Here is a 20,900-nt window from a genome sequence, read left to right on the forward strand (position 1 = left end):
TACTCAATCCAATCCTCATTACTTGCAGATTGCAAAACTTGACCCTTCACTGATGATTATTGCTTCGCTCAGTAAATGATATAAACCATGTATTTCTGGAATGCACTTCCTTTAAACTAATTTAGAAGTCCAAACATTCTGAAGTAATTAAATTAATGTTTTATTTAACATTATATTCTGCTACATTCAGCTGAACAGAATTGAGTGGTTTAGTGTTCACTCTGAGCAGTTTTTAGACTGCCTCTTTTATAGTCATCATGTCTTGATTATTTGCAGACATGTTGGAAGTTTACATGGGCTTTTTTTCTATTATAGCACACTGATCTGTTCATATCATTAGTTCCCTTATGACTAAAGTTTGGAAGCGAGCCAAGAATTCTAAATCTGTAAGCAGTAAATTGTGTGCTGGAGTGGAATAAACTCTATTAGTTGCTAAGAAAGTATGAACAGCTTTGAACATGCAGAAAAACATGGCATATGTTTAATCATCTCATGTAAAAAAAAAAACTTTTGTTTTTGTTGCCAATTTCTGTGGTGTTTCAGTCATTTGCAGCTCCTTGTCCTCTTTTTGTTCAGTTTGCTGTGGGATAATAGCTATGCTGGTAGACTGTTAAACAATGTGCACGTCTCCAAGGGGTGACCTTTGAGGAAATGAATAGTTTTATTGTCTGTCCATTACTCTGCCTGAAAAAACAGTGGAGTTATTAATTTGACTTCTTCTATAACACAAAAATCCCAAAACAGCCAACAGCTTTTGTGAAACAGACTTGCAACCATAATAGTCAAATATTTTCATTTATCCGTTTTGTTTGTTTTCTATAATTTCATTTTTTCTGCTCTAAATTTCAGTTAAATGTAATGTTGGATGGCATTGTTCATGTAATAAGTCACCCCTTCAGGCTACTACAGTATACTGCCTTTATTAATTTTAATCTGAGGGCACATGCTTTGTTTGCTGAAATACTGTGGGGTTGTTTGTGATTTCTCCAGCCTAGCTTCATTGGGTTATGGTGAATAATGACCTGGTATTTATCCTCCACTACAGATCAGCATAGTGGTTTTCGAAAAATCAACACGTTTTTTATGAATATTTGTAACCAATTTACAAATATATTCTTTGCCGCAGGTATGAATTGACATTGAGACTGGACAATAATCTGTATTGTCTAGTCTCGAGCAGCTATGTTTTGGAAGAATGTATTTATAATTGAACACATTTTTGGTGCAATCTTAATACAATACATAAAATATAATAAAAATAAATACAATAATATTATTACGCTGATATGTTGAAAATGGGGGTGGTTTGAGTTAAAGAAATGAATGTTACACTTTGCTATTAATATGCTCTATCATAAGCAAGTGGTGATCATCGTGTGAGCTACACATACATTTAGACACCATACATGTACAGTAATCCATGCATCCAAATATGTGAAGTTGACCATTTCAGAGTACTGTGTTGAATGTCAAAAGTATAAGGATTAGTTAGATTCTCGTCACTTGTGATTGGACGATAAGATAAGCGCTCTGCTGTCACAGGATGAATGATGCTTAACATGAAACACACCTGTTCCGGCCTGCCTGGAGTTTCAGCACCTAGGCTGGAGGAACAGAGGGGGTTTGTCCTGCAGCGGACTTCTCTTCATGGGTTTAGAAGATGTGTGAATGGAAAGGTATTGCTCACTGATGTAGGAGTAGATGGCTTCTGGCAAACAGATCCCTAGTTTTAAGTATGTTCAAGCATAACCATGCTTTCTTCTGTGGGTAGAGTGCTCCTGAAGTATGGGCAGCAGTGTGGAGCAGTGGTTAGGGACTGGTAACTGGGAGGTTGTGTGTTTCAGTCTACGTGAGACACTGCTGTTGTGCCCTTGAGCAAGACACTTCACCTGAATTTCTTCAGTAAAACTATCCAGCTGCTTAAACGGACACAAATGTAAGTTGCTTTGGATCAAAACATCAGCCAAGTAAATTAGTAATATGAGAGAACATCCCAGGGATCCCCTGGCCTTTGTTGTCATCTATCATGACTTTAACTGAAGGCCTTTGTTGCAAATTTGGTTGTAGGCGGCATCGAATCTCTGAAATCGAGCAGTTCTTCTTCTCCATGAGTGGAACATCATGCTCAACTTCTTGATTCAGACATGTAAGAACCTCCCTATCTGCCAAACACTGTAAAAGGCTCCCTATCTCCCAAATCTAATTCTAAACTTAATTCTTTAATTCTTAGTCTGTAAATACAATTTATATCTGAAGGGTCATATTGAATGAAGTATGAAGCATATTCCTCCTGATGTGTAGCACAAATTGCTTTTTGTCAGTCCTTGTATATTTAAGCCCATTACTTAAGAAGTGACAATGGAGAGCGATTATGGGAATTTAGCACAGATGCAAAAAAATAAAGAATTGTCTTTTAAATTAATTATATTTCATTGTATGCAGAAGATAACTACCAAATTCAGACCCATATCCAGGGTTCTTTAAATGCTTTTTGTTGTTTGTTTTTTTTTTAATTCTTCTGCAGATAAAAAGGCCTTTAGTTCAGCAGGAATGAATGTAACCAGTCTACATAGGAATTAAATAGCTGTACTGTTAAGTATACCTCCCTGAAGACAACATACTAGTCAAGGGTTTCTCGAGTTTAAATTTGCAAAATAAAAACTTTATTTATTGCCAGTTTGATTGGTTCAGGACCACATAATGTTACATTTGTAGCTGGGGATGTGTTTTAGGGAATAAGCAAAACTAAGGTCTGAAATGTTTATAAAACTAATACATTCTGTAATATGTGTGTTTTTGGTGACGGGTCGTAGCATTTTGAATGATTTATTCTTTGGACAATAATTGAAAAGGCTTGTCTAAAAATGACGGGAAATAAAGAAATCAGCACAATAGTGCATTGATAATGTACTATCTTGTTATCCCAGCCGTCATCTAATCCTTCCTTTGTGTCAGATTCTAAATGCTGTTTAATTGGTTTCATTGAGCAATGCTATTATTCTCTGCCATTCTTCCTGTTCTCAGGAAAATTGTAATCATTTTACCCACTCACAGCTGAAAAAGGGGGTACAGCCATTGTCTAGTATGGCTTGTTACAGTTTAATTTTCCTTTATGAAACAGGCTTATGTTAAGTGCTCTGACGTAATAGGTCGCAGTTCGTTGCTACTGCCTTTTATGACATCTACTTCTTGGTTAATAAATATTTAAATTGCTAATTAAAACAGGAAAAATCATTTTTTCATTCGAAGTGAACGGCTTGTCCATATAAAAGGTTGCTTTGATGTCCCTTGTTATATATGATGCAGTTCCCACTATGCCTGTGTGCATTATAGAGAGCATCTTCATTTCAGGTGCATGTAGATGTTTGACCGTCTTCACTTCAGGATGGATAAGTAGTAGGATATGAATATTCAAGCAGCAATGAGAATTCAACATTCATGTTGCAGTGAAGAACAGTGAAATGTTCCTAGAGGGTAAATAAGGGTAACATATCGTATTGGAGGCCTTTAAATGTTTGTTTTAATTAGCAAAATATATGTATTATGATGCTGGCATTAAACATCAGTTATATTTATCCTTCTTGCAAGCAAATAGCTAATTGATTCGTAATTTTATTTTTTATTGTTGTTTGTTTTTTGCTCTTCAGTGGAAGTTAATGGCTTGTTTGTGTTATTAACATAAGGGTAAAAAAAGAATGTGAATGTTGTTTGTTTGGAGTAAAGTATTTAAGCAAGTATTTGGACTTTGTTTCAAAGCTGCTTCATAGATCTGGTGATTAGAGAAGTGGAAGATAACATTCTGAACACAGCCATTGAGTAGCTACTTCTCCCTCTCTTTCTTATTTTAGAATTTTGATTTGGCTGCTTCTGGGGAATTTCTTTTTTCTTAATAAGTAATCTTTTTTTCAGTTTTGCTTCCTTTTGTATCTCAGAGTTGTTAAATTCAGTTTGTGACGAAAGGATCGTAAGCTGTTTAATAGGATTTTTTTTAAGTGCAGAGACAAACCTCACTAAAAATGACTTTGGAAGAATAACTTTCCTCTGACCCAATTCCATATCTTCCAGACTGACAGTTGGTCCACTGTTTTTTGTTTCACATGCGTTTAAAAAGGGGAGGAAGCTCTCTACTTGTGTTAAAAGCAAGGACTAATAATATATCAAGGACTAATAATAGTCTGCCCATACACAATTGCCAAGTGTTAGAAAAGATGGCTTAACAAAGTTAACAGGACAATAAAATATTTTGTGCAGGTTATGCTTTTGCTCAGAAATAAATCATTGTTCCTCTGCTGCTTTATATTGAAGACAAAGACATTTCACGTTGGAAAGAAATGGATTGGAAAGCCTACATGGAGAACAGACCAAATTCTCTCTAAATTGACTGACAACTCCTGAAGCGCCTTCTGACAAGCATGTGTTTCTCTGTGTGTAACTGATGCAGAGTTACATTTGGAATTGGTTTTAATAGACAAACAATACTATCTTTGTCAGTCCAGAGGATTACACAAAGGAATGATATTAAGCTGTGCTTTGTGCAGAGATCTTATTTGAGCTGTCCTCTGCCGACTCTTGATAAATACCCTTTTTCTATTTTTACTCACCGTTAGATTAGTTTAAAATAATAATGGCTTTCTGGTACAGACATTTACTGGCTCATTTGGGGGGGAAAAAAATCCTGATTGTATTTTAAACAAAATATGCTTCGTCTAGCATGGTCTAATATATTGGTTCTGTTTTTAACAGCAATCTCTTTGTCAGACGAAGGAACGGTTTGGCATGAGGAATTTTATATAATTCTGTCATGTATTACAGAAGCTATTAAATGCAAACTTTGCAATCTACCAATCAATAACACAGACACTTAAAACTGGAATGTTGCCAGCTATATAAAAATCAGTGCAGAGCTTTTGCTGGTTGCTAGGGAGCAACTCTGAAAGCAGAAAGCTTAGAGAATGGAATGTCTAATGTAATAAAATAACACTAGGTAACATAAATCATCAAGAAAGTGTTTTACATTGACATTAGGGTATATTTTGGAAAATGTGGTTTGAGTCAATTTGAATTTGAACAAAAAGGAATCAAATAGAGCAAAAGTTATTGTGGCTTTGGGAGAGATGTAGAATGCAGTTGCTTCTATGTGCATTTTCAGCAAATTGGAATACATTAAGCTTGAAGCTTCAGATATTTCTTTTGGCATCAAAAGCACAATCACACAAATGTGATTAAGGTAACTAGCAGGCAACGTGTGGTATATTTTGCAGTTTAGGTAATTAAGTGCAGGAACAAACTTGCACAGTATTTTTCCAGGCACCATTTTTATATAGAAAGTTTCCTCTAGATTCGTGTAACCTTTGCAGAAATATGATATGCTTTAAAGACTTGTGTACATGCCCTGAATGATGAAAAGAAAGAGAGCTGGTGAAACTCCTAAAGGATCTTCATAAATGCTTCAGCATTGAAGGAGGAAGTTCTTGCGTTCTTATACAGTGCATGTGGAAGTTCAGAGAGTGCACAGAAAACCGCATTTAAGTAGTGGTGGGATCTTATTAAATTCATTTAAATATGAAAAGGTTTTATATCTTGTAGCAACGTGAAACTGTTGCTGAAGATTGGACATCTTTACATTCTTTTCACATATTTTACTGGCAGCTCCTATTTTTAAAATAAAGACTAACAGCTTGAGGAGCTGCTTGCATGCTGCTAACTGTGTCATGTCTTTTGTTAAAAACTGTGGATGTTGCAGAAAAAAAGGGTGATGCAGAGTTGTGTTATACATATGAAAGGGGTCTGGTTAAATGAAAATATTGCAACCCTGAAATCAATACTAGTAGAACAGCTAATAGCACCATATACTGAATACAAAGCAGCCTATTTCAGGGTAATTTGTTACTTCAGATATTTTTCTTGCATTATATTATACTACTGTGGTTAGTATAAGAGCACATTACAGTCATTAACCCATAAACAGGCCTCAAGTGATGGCCTGGATGTAAATGCATACATAATCTGGAAATGTTGGTGAATAGGGGGGAAAAGGATTCAGTGTAATGAAACAAACTAAAATTAAGTCACTCGCTCACTCATTTGTGTAGTATGAATAATGACTTTATTTGTGAAAATTAAGCAGTCGCATGGCTTAGTTCTCCGGCAAAAGTAGTTTTAATATAAACGAGGTAAAACAAGACTGTATTATAGGCAGAGGTTAATGTGTCAGTGCCTGACCTGTGCCAGATATGGGTTAGAATTGCTTAATCCAATTATCGGATCTATTAATTGTGTAAAGCAATGAGGTGAATAATAACAGTCTAAATGTGTAGTGTCATCTCGGCATTAACATCATGACTTTTTCTTGCCTTTGCAATGTAAACAAACCATTGCAGGGTGCAATTTATTTGTATTTCATGTTGTCCGAGTTGTTTTTTTTCTCCCACTAGCTAAAATAAACAGGTACTTAACAACACTGGGGGAAGAGATGGTTATTAAAATTTGTTTTTAGACGCTTGGCAAAGTAACTTTTTTTAAAAAAAAGTGTAATACTTGCCTGTTAGGGTGTGGCTGAATAGGAGTCTTTATTTCAGGAGCAGTGTTTGTCTTTCAGGGAACAAATGTGTGATTTAGAGAGTCTTTGAGGTTTATGCTAAATCTGCAGTAGAAAAGGCAGGAACACACTGCAAAGTGTTTGCACAGGAATTCAATCACTCAACCCTGCTGTCTAAAAAATGTTGAAGGGCCATTTCAGAACAATAACTTTTTCTTTGAGATAGTGAACCAGTGACCTTACAATAGGTTTATTTTTTGTTATTGTTTTGGATTCAAATTGAAATATATTTTTCTTCTCCAAAGTTTAATTAATTCTGAACTTCAAAAGGCATTAGAATCAACATTTTGAAAGCATATACAGTAGAACTTTTAAACCTTAATCTGGTTTGGTTCAGGGAAATTCTCTGGAATTATCTGCTGATCAGTCTGCAATTATGCAATTTATTTTGTAAAATAAAAGCTATAGAGTTCATTATGTCATATTTGATAGTAGGTTGAATATTCACTTTGTACGTTTATGGAAAAGAACGTCTCAGTTAGTGTTTAATATAAATCAGGTTTAGACCCTTAATACAGCTAAGTTAATGTCACATGTTAGTAAAGATTTGTATTGCTCTTATTTTATTGTGAGAAGACATTGGTACTTAACTATTAACTGAAGAAAAATATGTTTAAAAAAGGCCACAGTGAGAATTGAGAAGTGGAAAATTAGTTCAGCTTTTTCTTGAAGGAGCCCCGAGTTTGAGCCTTACTCACTTGTTCCAGACACCTACAACTCTTTGAGTACAGAAAAGTTTCCTGTTAGTCCCAAATGAATTCCCTTTTTGTTTTCCAATTGTGACTGTGTCTCTGTTTCAACACTGAGGGTAAAACTGTCTCATTGGATGAATCTTATCTAAAATCATTTGGATCAAATCGCCTCCCAATCGCTTTTGTTCTAGATAGAAAAGGCTTAGCTCCTTTATTCTGCTGTGCATGACAATCCCCTCAGACCAGTAATCATTCTTGTTGCCTTTCTTTGAACTTTGAGAAGTACTAACTTCATTTTCATTGAAATAGACACAATAATCTCAACTAGGCACCATTTCTTGGCACAGTGTGAAAGCTTTGTCATATTCCAGAGTGTCCAAACTGGTTTTCTGCCTGCTGTCTATGAGTCTATGTGTTTGTTTTGAAAGTAATCTGCATATAAGTGTACAAAATTGTCAAAGGTAATGCAAGATGTATCAAAAGGTATTATGTAAAAATTCCCTCAGGTGACTAGACATTCTGCTTGAATACCTGGGTGCACTTGAACACTGACAGAGTTAAGAGTCTGAGTCCATTTTCCCTGATCTGATAAGACATGTGAAGCTTAGTCAAGCAGACTTTATTTTGCAACCAATCGGTGCTTACCTAGGTTCTTCACAAAGACTGCTTGTCAGAAGTATAACAAGAAAATTGCATAATGTGATTTTCCTTGCTCTCTAATGGTAGTGCAGCCCCAGCCAATTAAATTGCTTATAGAAAGATAAGAATCCCTTTATTTAGGAAGGGTAGATTTTATGAACAAAAGGGCTTCGAGGTAGAAGGAGCTGTAGCTGGGGCTTCTCTCCCTTCTCATCTTTGCCTACAGCAAGACAAATTGGCGAAACATAAGGAAGATACTTGATAAGCAGCACCAGCATGGCAGAAAAAAATGGACATTTTAAGACGAGCTCTAGTCCCTTTAATTGCATGTGAAGGTGGGAATTATCTTGTTGTCAAGGGTTTTCCGGTAATGAAGACTTTACTTTCATTGGAGTATTTATCAATGGAACATATTCTAAAGGAATGGTCCCCAATTTACCCCAGGGTATACAATGTGAAAACCACAATGTGTCAAGGAATCTCAAATGAATGGGTATATTCTCTGGGTTGTATACAGAACACTTAATCAATGCCATGACACAACAAGAAGAATTTATTTTTTCATTTTCTTCAGCCTTTTCTTTTATAGGGGCACGTGGATATGTCTGTAGAAATACACTGGGTATAATGTTATGAACACGGAGAAAAAGCAAACTGTATACTGTAGCTGTATTCGGTTTTAAAACCCTTAATTGGTTACATCTAGAAACAAATAAAATGCTGCATTAGGGTAAGTTGTTACATTTAACAGGAAGGTTTCAACACCAAGAGAATCAATTTGTCACTGTCATCATGACCAATGTGATGTTTCCCAAAAAAGAATTCTTGCTGTTCCATCTCACAAATGGAGAACTCAGGCTTCATGTATCTTTTGTTTCATTATGCACAGAGCCTTTGCTAACATACAGGCACAGACACGAGATCAGAAAAGAATATCGGATTCACATAACATTGACAGAGTCTAAATGACACCAGGATTTTCCTGCTGTGCACTTTTCAGGTCTACAAGAGGGTGCAGATGTATTGCACCTACGGGGACAAATTCATGCATAAAGCACCATTACAAGGATAAGCCCAATAAACAGAACATTTTAATGTTTGCTTTATTCATCTGTCAGAACACAATTGGAAGTATGAAATCCATCTGAATGCATCTAAGTTGCGGGTGCCATGGGCCATAGTGGATCATTGACTGCATTATTGCAACTCACAATTTTGTCTTTTTCTTCCCGGAATGATTCAATGACGCTTAATTTAATGGTGTATATAAAAATAAACGATTGACTTCTGTTCTCTAAATATATACTTTATTGTGAGGGAAACATCACAGCAAACCACTAATGACAACTATCCTTTTTCTAATGTCCTATAGCTTTAAATATCCTTTTCTAATGAAATTCTAAATATTCACCAATGGGAAATTCACAGATTGTTTTTTGGATTTGCTCCTGTCTGTGGAATGCAGTTATAATATAAGAGTATTGGCAGCACTTTTAGTTTATGGATACATTTATGCCCATGGACAACAGCTGTAATCTTGATGTGGCTGTATTGAGTGCGATATTCTCTGAGCTCTTGGCTTCAGTTTAATGTAACAAGGGGCCAAAAAAATTAGAGAATGTCTGTAAAAGCTGAAAGCCTTTAACACCACAATGTTTGGTTCACGCAGCAGCCTTGTAACTTTGAAGCTTGATCTCAGAAGCTGACCGATGCTGGGTTTGGACAGGACCTAGGGAGAAAAACCAGGCTGCAGCTGTAGATAGGGTGGGTAGACCTGTAGGTGGCACTCTTTATCCTTGGACGTGAACTTTCAAGCCAGTGCCCCAGTGTGTTTGGACACCTGTGCTGTAATTGGTTCCATCCTTAGAATGAGATGGGGAAACTTGATCAAATGGCCATTAAAATGGCGCTCTGTTTAAGAGGAGGGATGTTACAATCTGTTCGCTTTCTACTCGGTGGTTGTGCGGTCTGTCCTCCTTACAGTTAAACCTCGAGCCCCCTCTCCCACCTCTCCCAATGTGTGTTGGTATAATTGCTGCCACAGTTCACCCAGGTGGGCTCGGGGACTCAGTGGTGGATGACATAAGTCCCATACCTTGTGTAAAGCACTTTTGGATCCTTTGGGAATGAGTGCGAGGGAATATTGATTACATAGAACTTCATGCAATTCAGATGATCTTTGTGATTGTTGCAACAAATACACTATAATCGCACTATAAGGCCAGGGCAGATTTAGTTTTTGAAGAAAAGAAACCTTGAAAAGAACATCTTAGATGTAAACCGGTCACAGGGAGCAAAAGATTTGTAACACACTTTGAGATGTCTATAAACCTGTAATTCATAAAGTATTTTGGGAAAAAAAAACATAACTTGTTTCCATGACTCATGTTACATATATTGAGTAACTCCTGCTAATGTGCCTGTGAGCTGAAATTCTTCTTACACTTGTGAGTCTTGAAAAATATAAAAAGTAAAAAGCATCCCATAGTCAACTGAGAATTCATGAGCTTGAGCTGTTTGGTGTTACATCAGTTACTATGGAATTGCACTCAGTTTTGCTTACAACTGATTTGGCATTTTGTCGTGGTCATGTATCGCGCTGCAAATGGTGGATTTTGAAATAAGTTTTTGTAGAGACATGCATTCATTTCTGTTCTACTGTTCAACCAAAATAAGAAGGAACGCCTTGCGTTTTGTTTTTGTCTGTGCAGGCGAGGATGATGAGGAAAAGAACGTGCTGGTGCTGAGCTATCCTCAGTACTGTCGCTATCGTTCCATGGTCGCACGGCTGAGAGAGAGGCCGTCATCTCTGCTGACGGACCACGTTGTCCTGGCCCTGGGTGGCATAGCGTCCCTGAATAACAACACTCGGATCCTCTATTGTCGGGACACCTTTGAACATCCGACGCTGATCGAGAACGAGAGCATCTGTGACGAATTTGGTAAGTCCACTTGCTGTTAAACTACATCCGCGCTCAAGCGGACTCTTGTGGTCTTTGGGCATTTTGCTACACTGGTTATCGTTATTTAGCTCCATCTTTTCCAGCATTCAAAGAGCAACCCCTCTACTATAGAGAGTTTAGGAGAATAAACTCGAAACGGTAAATCCAAAAACTGAAAAGCATCGACAGTCCGTGCAGGCTGTATTTTCAGCACTGCTGAAATAATTTAGTTCAAAAGATGCAGGGAAAAGACCGTCCTCTCCTACAGTACTTACAGGAATCCCAAAATGCACCATATCATCTTAAATATGAAAAACTGTATGGGTCTGTGAGTAATCAACAGTATTCATTACTGTGGATATATTTCCATATTATGTTCTGTATGAAGTTTATTGAAGCATTGAAAAGAGTTTGTAGAGGCCAGTAGTTTTTTGTTGCTGGACAATGTTATTTGTTAATAGCATATTTAGGGCAGTGAAGTCATAGTAATTCTTAGAAGTACCACACACTGTATTTATTAAAAAGGGATAGGCTTGAATTTGAAAGTGAAACATGTGCGACAGAATACCTAAATGTATATATTTTTTAAAAAAACAGAGTGACAGTTACTTGGCTTTAAAAGTAGATGTTAACATCCAGCTTTTTCAACTATGTAAAACTGGTTTGTACCCCATAGCTGTGGCGAAAAAAGTCAGGCAGTTCTGAAAAATGGCCAGGGAGGTTATTGAATTTTAAAAATATCTTACACTTAGGAAAAATGTTTAGTATACTCACTCATGGCCTGGCTTTCTTACAAGTGTTTCTAATAATCCCAAGGCTGCTACACATAGTTAACCAAGGTTTTCTCAGTTTGACGGAAGTGCTGTGGGCTGTACAGTACTTTGAGCACATACCGTGTGTTCTTTTTTTAAGGAAACAGTTGGTTGTAAATTCACTAAAGTACAACCTACAGTTTGTCTGGTTCAGTGCCAGGTGGGTGAGTACTAGTAATCACTGTAAGTAATTGGCTCTGTTTATGGTGTTTAGAAGTGCTAACCCTGACCTTTGGAATTCTCAGAGCTCCTTGTAAGAGCTGCTACTATTCCAGTATGTTCCAAATGGCTTCCATGGATTTCAAATTCAGTTCCCTTATTAACACCCTGTATTGAGCAAACATCACTGGGATTTGTAATCCTACACTCAAGTACAGAACAGTCAATAATTCCCATTCAGAGCAGCTGGCTATCTAAAGAAGTAGAGAGGAGCTTGCTGAATGAAGTGTGTGGTAAAACCTATAATGTAAAGGATTTGTTAATCATTGATCCGTTTTTTTCATTTATAAACGTAATCATTACTGTTCTTATTTAAACATTCTTCATAAGCCCTTGCTAGGTCTCTAATGTACAAACATGGAAAGTTAAAGATTGAGATCCATTTTTTTTTTCTGCAAGACCTGGTCTGTAATTAATATTCATTACTGAAACCTTAATGTTCTCATGTCTCATTTCCTGAAGAAGGATTTTAAAGTGTTAATTGACCTTTTTCCTTTTAAAGGTAAACAATACTGATATCTATAGCGATGCTCATAGCAGTGAAGTCTGGATTAATGATTTTTTGCTGCTTAGGGCAAAGGTGGATGCGTGTGTATAGTTTTTACTTCAGGGGGTGTTAGTAATTTGAATTATTTCAAATCATGTGACACTTGGATAAAATTTAATCTTGCTTTCTTGAAAGTGCCATTTGTGTCAAAAGTAATTGTAAATTCGTTTAATGATTTGTTCTCTGTCTTCCACAGTAACTGCTTCTGGAAAAACATAAAATAGATAAAGAGTTTTTTTCTTAAGTGTCATGTTTTTGCTCTTATGAGTGTACCAAGATTTCTTTTTTTGGCAGCAGTGTGCCGAAAATATTTCTAGAAAAAAGATATTTTGCTTTTTTGGAAAACCCAGTACTTTTCTTAGACTTCCTGCCTATTACTAGTTTCTCTGCATTCATAAAGACTCATATTTTTGTTTTGGAATAAAGCTGTTTATGATTACTGTAGTACAATATTTTGAGCACAGCTCTCACATTCTTAAAAGAATTATTCTGAGTAATATAAATATCTCCAGGCCCGATCAAAAAATGTTTTGCCTGACAGAAAAAAAGCAATATGAAATCTGTTGGACTCTGGGAAGCTATAAGGAAGTGGGTGAGCTATTTTGCTGAGACCATGTGGTTCTCATGGAACATTTGAATAATTAGACACTGGGCAAAGATTTATCATTCAGTGTTTGTAAGCATTTGTTTAGAATATTGTGAAATACCAGGCACTCTAATGTAAGTTGTTATTCTTTACTTGCAATAAAGTAAAAAATAAATCTGACTGAATTACCTCTTACCCAGTTCCTTTGCAATCTGATACGGTGCACGGGCATGCTGTTTAAATAAACAGTGTATTTTTAAATCTGATTGACTATTTAGTTTTCTACTTATTTGTAGACGTTCTCATTTTTTTCTATTTATAGTGGATTTTTTTTTGTTGACCACATAGGATATGCATTTGTCCTAATTTTCCCTTAGAAAGAAGATTAAATACTAGTGGTTTGTTTGTTTGAAACAGTGCTGTTTGTATTTCACAAAACATAAGCATTTACTGAAGTGGGAACATTTTCCAGATTCCATCTGAGACCTTTCTCTTATTTGGCCAGGGTAGATTTAATGCAGGTTATTAATGCTGTCCAGATGTTCCAAACAGATCTATTTCTGCAGTGCTGTGAAACTGTGGACATTCCTGAATATAAATGATATAATCATTTAATACTCTCAAGAAGGGATTGTCTGAGTAGGGAAGAAAAAAATTGAAAATAATAACTGTTTTCTGTCTACACACCATGTAATTAGGACTGTTAAAGAATTCTATAGACTGATAATTTGCATTATTCTTTAAAAAGAGGCATAGTATTAAGTCCTGGCTTTTTTGTAGCCATTGGAAAAAACTCCCCAAAACTGAGTTCATACTTTCTTTTCATATACTGTTCTCAGGATTATGTTGGACAAGTTGGAAGTTTCTTTGCTTATTTCACAATCTGGATAGTGTTACCTAAAGGTCATACATTTTTGAATAACCATATGTGTATCCCTTATGTCAGATTAAGATTTTAATAATAGACATACGTGATGTAAAAAAAAACTTCTTTCTGCACTTATATACTGTATGAAGGAGATAGAGGTTTTATATGAAAATGTTCTATTTTGAGATGGCATTAATATCATTAACTGTTTAAGTGCATGATACCTATAATTCTAACTGAAAAACATCCAAGATTTCAAGATACCTTGAGTAAACAACCTTGAAAAATAATTGGCAAGGGGTTTAGTTAAGGTTGTTTTGACATAGAATATCAGATATTTAAAAGACTCTGTCAATTTTAAGTATACTTAGGGCATCATAGCACATCTGTAGAGTCTGTTCAAATCACTAATACAATGACCATGTGTTAAATGTCCTTCAGCGTGTTAAATTTCATATGTTGTGATGAACATGCATTCAGACAAACGTATTTCCTTGAAGACCATTCATATCTCCAGGAAGCCACAGGCTTGTAAAGACAATAATTTGTTGACTCAGAGATCAGATTTACTCTTTATTTCTCTGCAAGTTTACACCTCAAGAAGTCCAATCAAACTTTCTCAGGTTTCCACAGTGTCCCTGGACCACCATGTATGCTGTATCTTTTTAGACTTTGCCTTGAAGGTGGTTTTAAAATCTATCATCATTTGAACATTTACATTCCTAAAGTCCCTCAGGAGTTCCTCTATTGTGGCCAGAAATTACCGTGAATATATACTGTATAGAAATTCAGACTGTTAATGAGTGCCAACATTCCTGAGAACAGTACAATGGAAAAGAGAATTGGTTTATGTTAAAACACGGTCACATAGTTAAGAATACACTGGCTTTTCAGAAGAAAAAAATCAGCCATGTAATATTTTCCAGTAACTGTTTATCGTGCATTACGTCAAATTAAAACCAAATTGCTATTATTTCCCCTAATGCAGCTTGGGGCCTCTTCAGTTCGCTGTGCACTGACAGCTAAGAGTTATATGAAATACTCTATTAAAACACTGTGAAACTGCTGTGTAGGAGGATATGTGTTGTTGAGTTCAAAGTCAAAAAAATATTTACTTAGCATAGCATAACAATTTTCTGTTATTTTTTAAAGATATACTCTCCTTGTTTTGACTACACTGCAGTAAATTAAACATCTGTTGGACTGCTTTATTTTATTGAACACAACCACTTCAGAAGGTTCAAATTAATATTAAATGTGCCACACCTTTCAAATAGGTTGTGACAGTGAATTCTTGTAAACTGCAGAGTTATTTTTTTCTGAAGTAATAAAATAATTTGCTTATGGGAATGGCTTGTATCTTAGGTCGGACATTTGAGACTCTGCAGTTATTTTTAGTGCTCTCCTTTGTGATCTGGACTAATTATGCTCCTGGCTAGGAGCTCTTAAGTCAAAAAGCTCATCCTCAGCAATAAATCCTCAGAGGAGGATAAATTGACACTTCTTGTTCAAAAGTATTGCTTTACCTTCAAGAAAGAACACTGCATGTCAACACTTGAATGGCTTTTGTTGTTGTTATTAAGAAACTTCAGAAATGTACCTATGATGTGCATTGATTTGGAATGCTGTGTTGAGAAGAAAAATATTGAGCTTGATTTTTAGTTGGTCATATCCCCGACTGACCACTTACAGTGAAAATAAATAATTCATGACAAAAAAATTGAGTCTTACTTTCTGGCTCTATGTTCTTTTTTATGCAACCAATAAAAACTTTAGGGTTTTACACTTGAGTGAGGGGAAAAAAGGTCACTTGAAACCGGATGGAGTATTTATTTTTTTAATCTTATCTTATGCTTTGGAAGGTCATACATTAGTTCAGTTTCTAGCATTATTTGTGGCATTTTAGCTGCAGTAGAAGGTTTGTGATTTGTTATCGTGTTGACATCTGCACGGCTTTTGCTATAAACATTTAATGAGTCTAGATAATATGGATATTAAATAACTCACAAGAAATATCTGATAACACTTTTTAAACAAATTGAATTTGAAAGGTTTGTCACTGTAAAAACATTGCTTCCTTATTACAGGTTGAATTCTTTTGTTTTCATTCTTTATTTGTATTGTTTTTCTTTCAATGGAATTAGTCATTACTCAGCTCACTGAGGCTTTTAGGAATGTGACTTTACAAAGATACAGTCCTCTGTTCCGCCCCAGGGAAGAAAGTTGCTTAATCACACTAACCTGACGAATAGTGACAGTGTTGTGTGAATGCTGTGTGTGTTTTGAATGGCCTAACACCGTCTGTGGAAAAAATGTGAGATTTGAACTTCGTTTAATCTTTAATCCTTACATTACAGATAATGTATTCCTGTTTTCAAACATCTGTGTAAATTACTCCCTCCAAAGCCCCTGCCCTTTTGGACTAGGAGCAGTTGACCAGGAAAAATCCTTTTCATATTATTCTCGTCTTGTAGATTTTTTTCCCTGTGTGTTGTGGTAAGAACAATGACAGAGCTGTGGTTCGAAGTGCTGTGTAACAGTTATTGACCTCTAACGAAGAACATACATCAGGGCTCTACACAGCCACTCCCCTGGGACTCAGATTAGACAGAACATAAGTTCTGCTCCTAAAGAATGATTGAAAAAAGGAGTTTATTAGTGGTACTCTGAATACTGAAACATACAAAAAACCTTGGCTTAGTTAAATTACTTGTATTCACTTAAAGGTTGCTGCCTCAAAGATGACTTACAGTATGCTATTTCTTATTTAGTATTTTTGAGTGCTTGTTTTCAGTCTAGTATATAACCTGAGGCTTTTGTGTCTCATTTTTAAGAGAAACCTGGTATTATTGCTGTACTGTGGTTCTATGTAAAACAGCTTGATTTAATTTTTCAGCTATTCCTATTTTGTGTTCTTTCAATCTGTGAATAGTATGAACACTAGAATGGCCGAAGGGTCGTGTGCTTTAATTCCAGTGTAACGTTTTTAATGCCATACAATGTGCTATATTTAGTGCAACCCAAGTGCTTTAACATCAATTTTATCCTTAAAAGGGGATTTTTTTTTCAGTCTAAACAATTGCCAATAAGCACAGGAGCTGTAGCAAATCTGCTGTAAGAGGAACTTTAATAGCATGTGAAATGCTCAGATGTGTATTTTTAGAGCAGGATACTGATTAATCTTTCTTTCCTCTCTTTGCCAACAGAGTCATAAAACATTTTAGTATGGGGTAGGGGGGAGGGATATATGACTAAAGAACACAATGGGAATCTGGACTTAAATGAAGGTTGAAGTTATTAGTTTAGAGGTCAAAGTTCTATTAGCAGAACTTCTCATCCTGGCAGTGTTTCAAAGCTCTGAGCATTGACTCTGACTGTGACGTGCATTAACTAGTAGTTGTGACACTTAATGGAGATCATGAGTTTGTCACATGAACTCCAGTGCATCTTAAGACTTGGTGGGTATTACATTTTTTTTTTAGTAACACAGTTAAAAGATTAATTAAAAAAAATACCTGGAATGCCACTGAGTAAGGGATGATATTTGAATTATTTATCCTCAAGGAGCCTTAGGCTTTGAAATTTGTTTGCACTTCTTTATTTTATATTTTTTGGAAGTCTCCCACTTATAAACCATATGCAGCATACATTATGAAAGAGCTGCAACTGACTCCTTGATACCGCATATTATTTTTTTGATGGACATGAGACAGTTCTACACTGGCAGACAGGTCATGGTGAAACCCAGGAAAAAAAAATCAAACATCTTTCAGTCTTTAAGTTTCTGACTTTTAAAATTTTTATTTAGGCATTAGAGAATTTGTACATCATATTGTAAATTTATTTGGACACAGCTGAGTCGCTCTAAGCAGTGTAATAGCTGCAGGCTGGTGATGCACAACTCTGTTGTGTACGTGAGCTGGGTATTAACTATACTGAAGTGTCTGTTTTCTTTTCTTGCTGGAGCCTGGAACAAACGAGGAGATCCTAATGTTGGCTTTAGCATTTCAACTTCACTTCAGTTCCTTGGATGTTGAGCCCAAAATCATCCTCTCTGGCCACAGTGATAAATGAGACACTGTAGTCTTTCCATCTGCCTTTCATTTGAAATAGTTTATGTGGAACAGTATTAAGTTCTTGTATTTTCAAGCAAAGTGGGCATACAGCATAGGCACTGCTTATCGTGCTTTAAGCTATAAAGTTGTCTTTCTGGATAACAATAGCATTTGGTGGGCTGGTCAGTGTGATAGAGTTCATTGTACATTGTATTTTGTAAATGTCAGCACCTATTTAAATGTATGAATGCTTATTGTGTTGTAAAACCTGTTTTGCGGTGTCTTTTACACTGGGTATTCAGTATGTGCTTGTGTTGGATTGCAGCGATACTGTACCTGGCGATACCCACCCCCTTCACGGTACTCTACCTATAATTATGTTTAGTATCTGGCAAAGATGTTTAGTTGAGATTTTAATGCAACTACCATTGTGAAAATGAAGTTTGAAACGAAAGTTCAGAAGAAGGTCAAATCCTAATCTCACCTACCTTCACCCTAACAGCAGTACCTTGACTTGTCCATATTGTCCAAGAGCTCTAATCTTGGTTGTCTTCTGCAGTTACCCAATAATGCTCATTCATTTGATCACACTGTTTTGTCTCAGTTAGGGTCTGCGTCAGCTACTGAAATAAGAATTATTGTGCAAATCTAAAGATTCAATTTGTACACTAAAGAAAGATTTTGATTCCAAGAAGTGGTGGTAATTCAATGTGTTTTTTTTCTTTTAAAGCAAAGGAAAATTTCTGTGAGCATCTAAGAAAGCTTTGAATGTTTTGAACTCCCTCTGAATTTCTGAGCAGGAGAACAAACCTTTGAACCTTCAGATTTTCGCTGAAATACTATTTGAACCAAAGCACCCTACATTGATCCTTGAGCATTCGTATCACAATAAAAACCCTGAATAAAAAATAATTTCAGTGTGTGCCATTAATATTCTGCTTAGGCTGTAAATCAGAATTTTCTTGTTAGTCATGATTGTGAAACGCATTGTAACTCACAGATCAGATCTGCTACATTCACCTGTTTTTCTCTTTATTTCTCATACATTATCTGGTTTCATTTACCATGTTAAACTTGCACATTCTTCCAGTTTTTAACTGGAATAAGGTGGGTGTTAGTGTTGTTCATTGCTGTCATGCTCCATGCTAAGAACTCAGCAATTGGGAAATTGGTTTATGTCTGGGATAACTTAAATATGATACATGTGGAGTCTCAACATATTGGAATTTCAAAACATGTTTGTCTTGTCTAAACATTGCAAAATACACATAGAAATTCAAACAGTTTCAGTTCCAAGTATCAACACATCGACAGTAAATCTCACTTTGTACCAAAATGCTAATGTGCTTCAGTACAGCAAACAAAAGAAATCATCAAGCATGTCATTTTCATCAGCTTATAAAATTAATGTTCCCCAGAAGAGCTGAAGCAAAAAAAAACCACCACAAAGGGAAGGCATTATATGTTTAGCATTCAATTACTAAATAAGGGAAAATCTCTTGTTAACAGGAAGAATAATCTAAAAGGTCAGTTTTTCACACATTACGATGTGAAACTGCACATTCTTTTAGCTATGTAAGTGAAGTTGATATGAAAGCTGGCTAAAGTAAACTGTGTTGCATATACCCCTGGGCTCAACTGAGCTCCCTCTGGCATCAAATCAGATTCTCTGAAATGCGCAGGGAAATTATGCTGAACTCATTCTCCCCAATTTGACTGAGCACGTAGTCATGCTATAGGACAGTGAAGCTGGGTTACCTGTAATATAAAGCAGACTTCCCCTGAAAAGTCTAATGATTAACCAAAGAAACAAGAAATCAAAAATGTTACTGGAATCTGTCACATAATATTCTCAATCAAATCATAAATGATAAGATAAATGGCATCTTTAGTTTTATTTACATATATTTTGCTTTGTATTTTGAAGGTTAGATTCATTTATATTAAACACAGGGTTCCACTATAAGCCTGTGATTACAATGTTCTTTACAGAACGTTTTGACATAGTTATATCCTTTGGGGGGCATTTGATTAGTTTTTGTGTTTCGTTGTAATTAACTGTCATTAAATAGAGCTGCCGGGGATGCTTAGAAATTCAAATAGTTCTTGAATGAATAACATGATAATTTATCTTTATTTGAAATAACAACAATATTACTTTATTTATTGTGTACATTTCAGATTTATCATAACTAATTTAAAGGCTTCCTTTGACTAGGGAGTTTCAATCTATTATGAGTTAGCATAGCACAATGGCATTCATGCAGAAATAATAGACTACCATTTTGAAGAGCTGTACGACTGCAGTCTTAATAGCCCTTCAGTTCAGTTCAACAATTAATCGCGGCATTGTGTGCCTGAGTCTTTGAAAGCACAAGGATACTTATCCAAATCACACTAATTTTGAGAAAATTAACATAGGCGTAAGTGTAGAAAGTGTGGTACATCAACAAGGTAATTAGAAAGTATGTTGCAAGGAATAGCTGAGTTAAAAAGCATGCCTCCAAGATGCAGTGGTCATGTAGCTGTTGGTGTGACTTGCAGTTTGTTTTTGGACTATATCTGTTCTTTCCACACAAGTGAGTGTGTGTGTTTTTTATTTTTCTAACTCCTGGCAGCTAGTAAGTAATCACCAGCCAGGAAACATTCAGTAGTATTGTAAAACTGCAAGGCTGCATACCTCAAAGGGTCACATATCACAACGCACATACTTTTACAAGACCAGCAGCAGATTGTCCTTCTGGTACATAAAAAAACAATGGCACAAAAGATGCAGGGGTAAGCATTTGCATTTCTTTTCGTCAAACAAGTGAAAATGAACTCCTCCTTAATCAGTTTTCGACTAGGATAATGTTGTTCTTTTGAAATAAGATTGTGATGTTTGCATAATTCGGTTCAGTAATGATCAAGTTCTTATGGAATGCTTACACAATACGAAAGCC

The 20,900-nt window shown here is 35.8% G+C and overlaps 1 protein-coding gene across 1 annotated transcript in view; it reads left to right on the top strand.

Moving 5' to 3' along the window:
* The window catches only part of arid5b (AT-rich interaction domain 5B), a 69,216-nt gene that overhangs the window by 13,269 nt on the left and 35,047 nt on the right, over positions 1 to 20,900 (top strand). The window contains exon 4 of the mRNA XM_088634928.1: positions 10,641 to 10,871. Within this exon, the coding sequence (XP_088491054.1) occupies positions 10,641 to 10,871 (231 nt within the window). The remainder of the gene's footprint in view (positions 1 to 10,640; positions 10,872 to 20,900) is intronic.

Source organism: Lepisosteus platostomus, chromosome 6 (genome assembly GCF_059453375.1).
Source record: "Lepisosteus platostomus isolate fLepPlt1 chromosome 6, fLepPlt1.hap1, whole genome shotgun sequence".
NCBI classification, from domain to species: domain Eukaryota; kingdom Metazoa; phylum Chordata; class Actinopteri; order Semionotiformes; family Lepisosteidae; genus Lepisosteus; species Lepisosteus platostomus.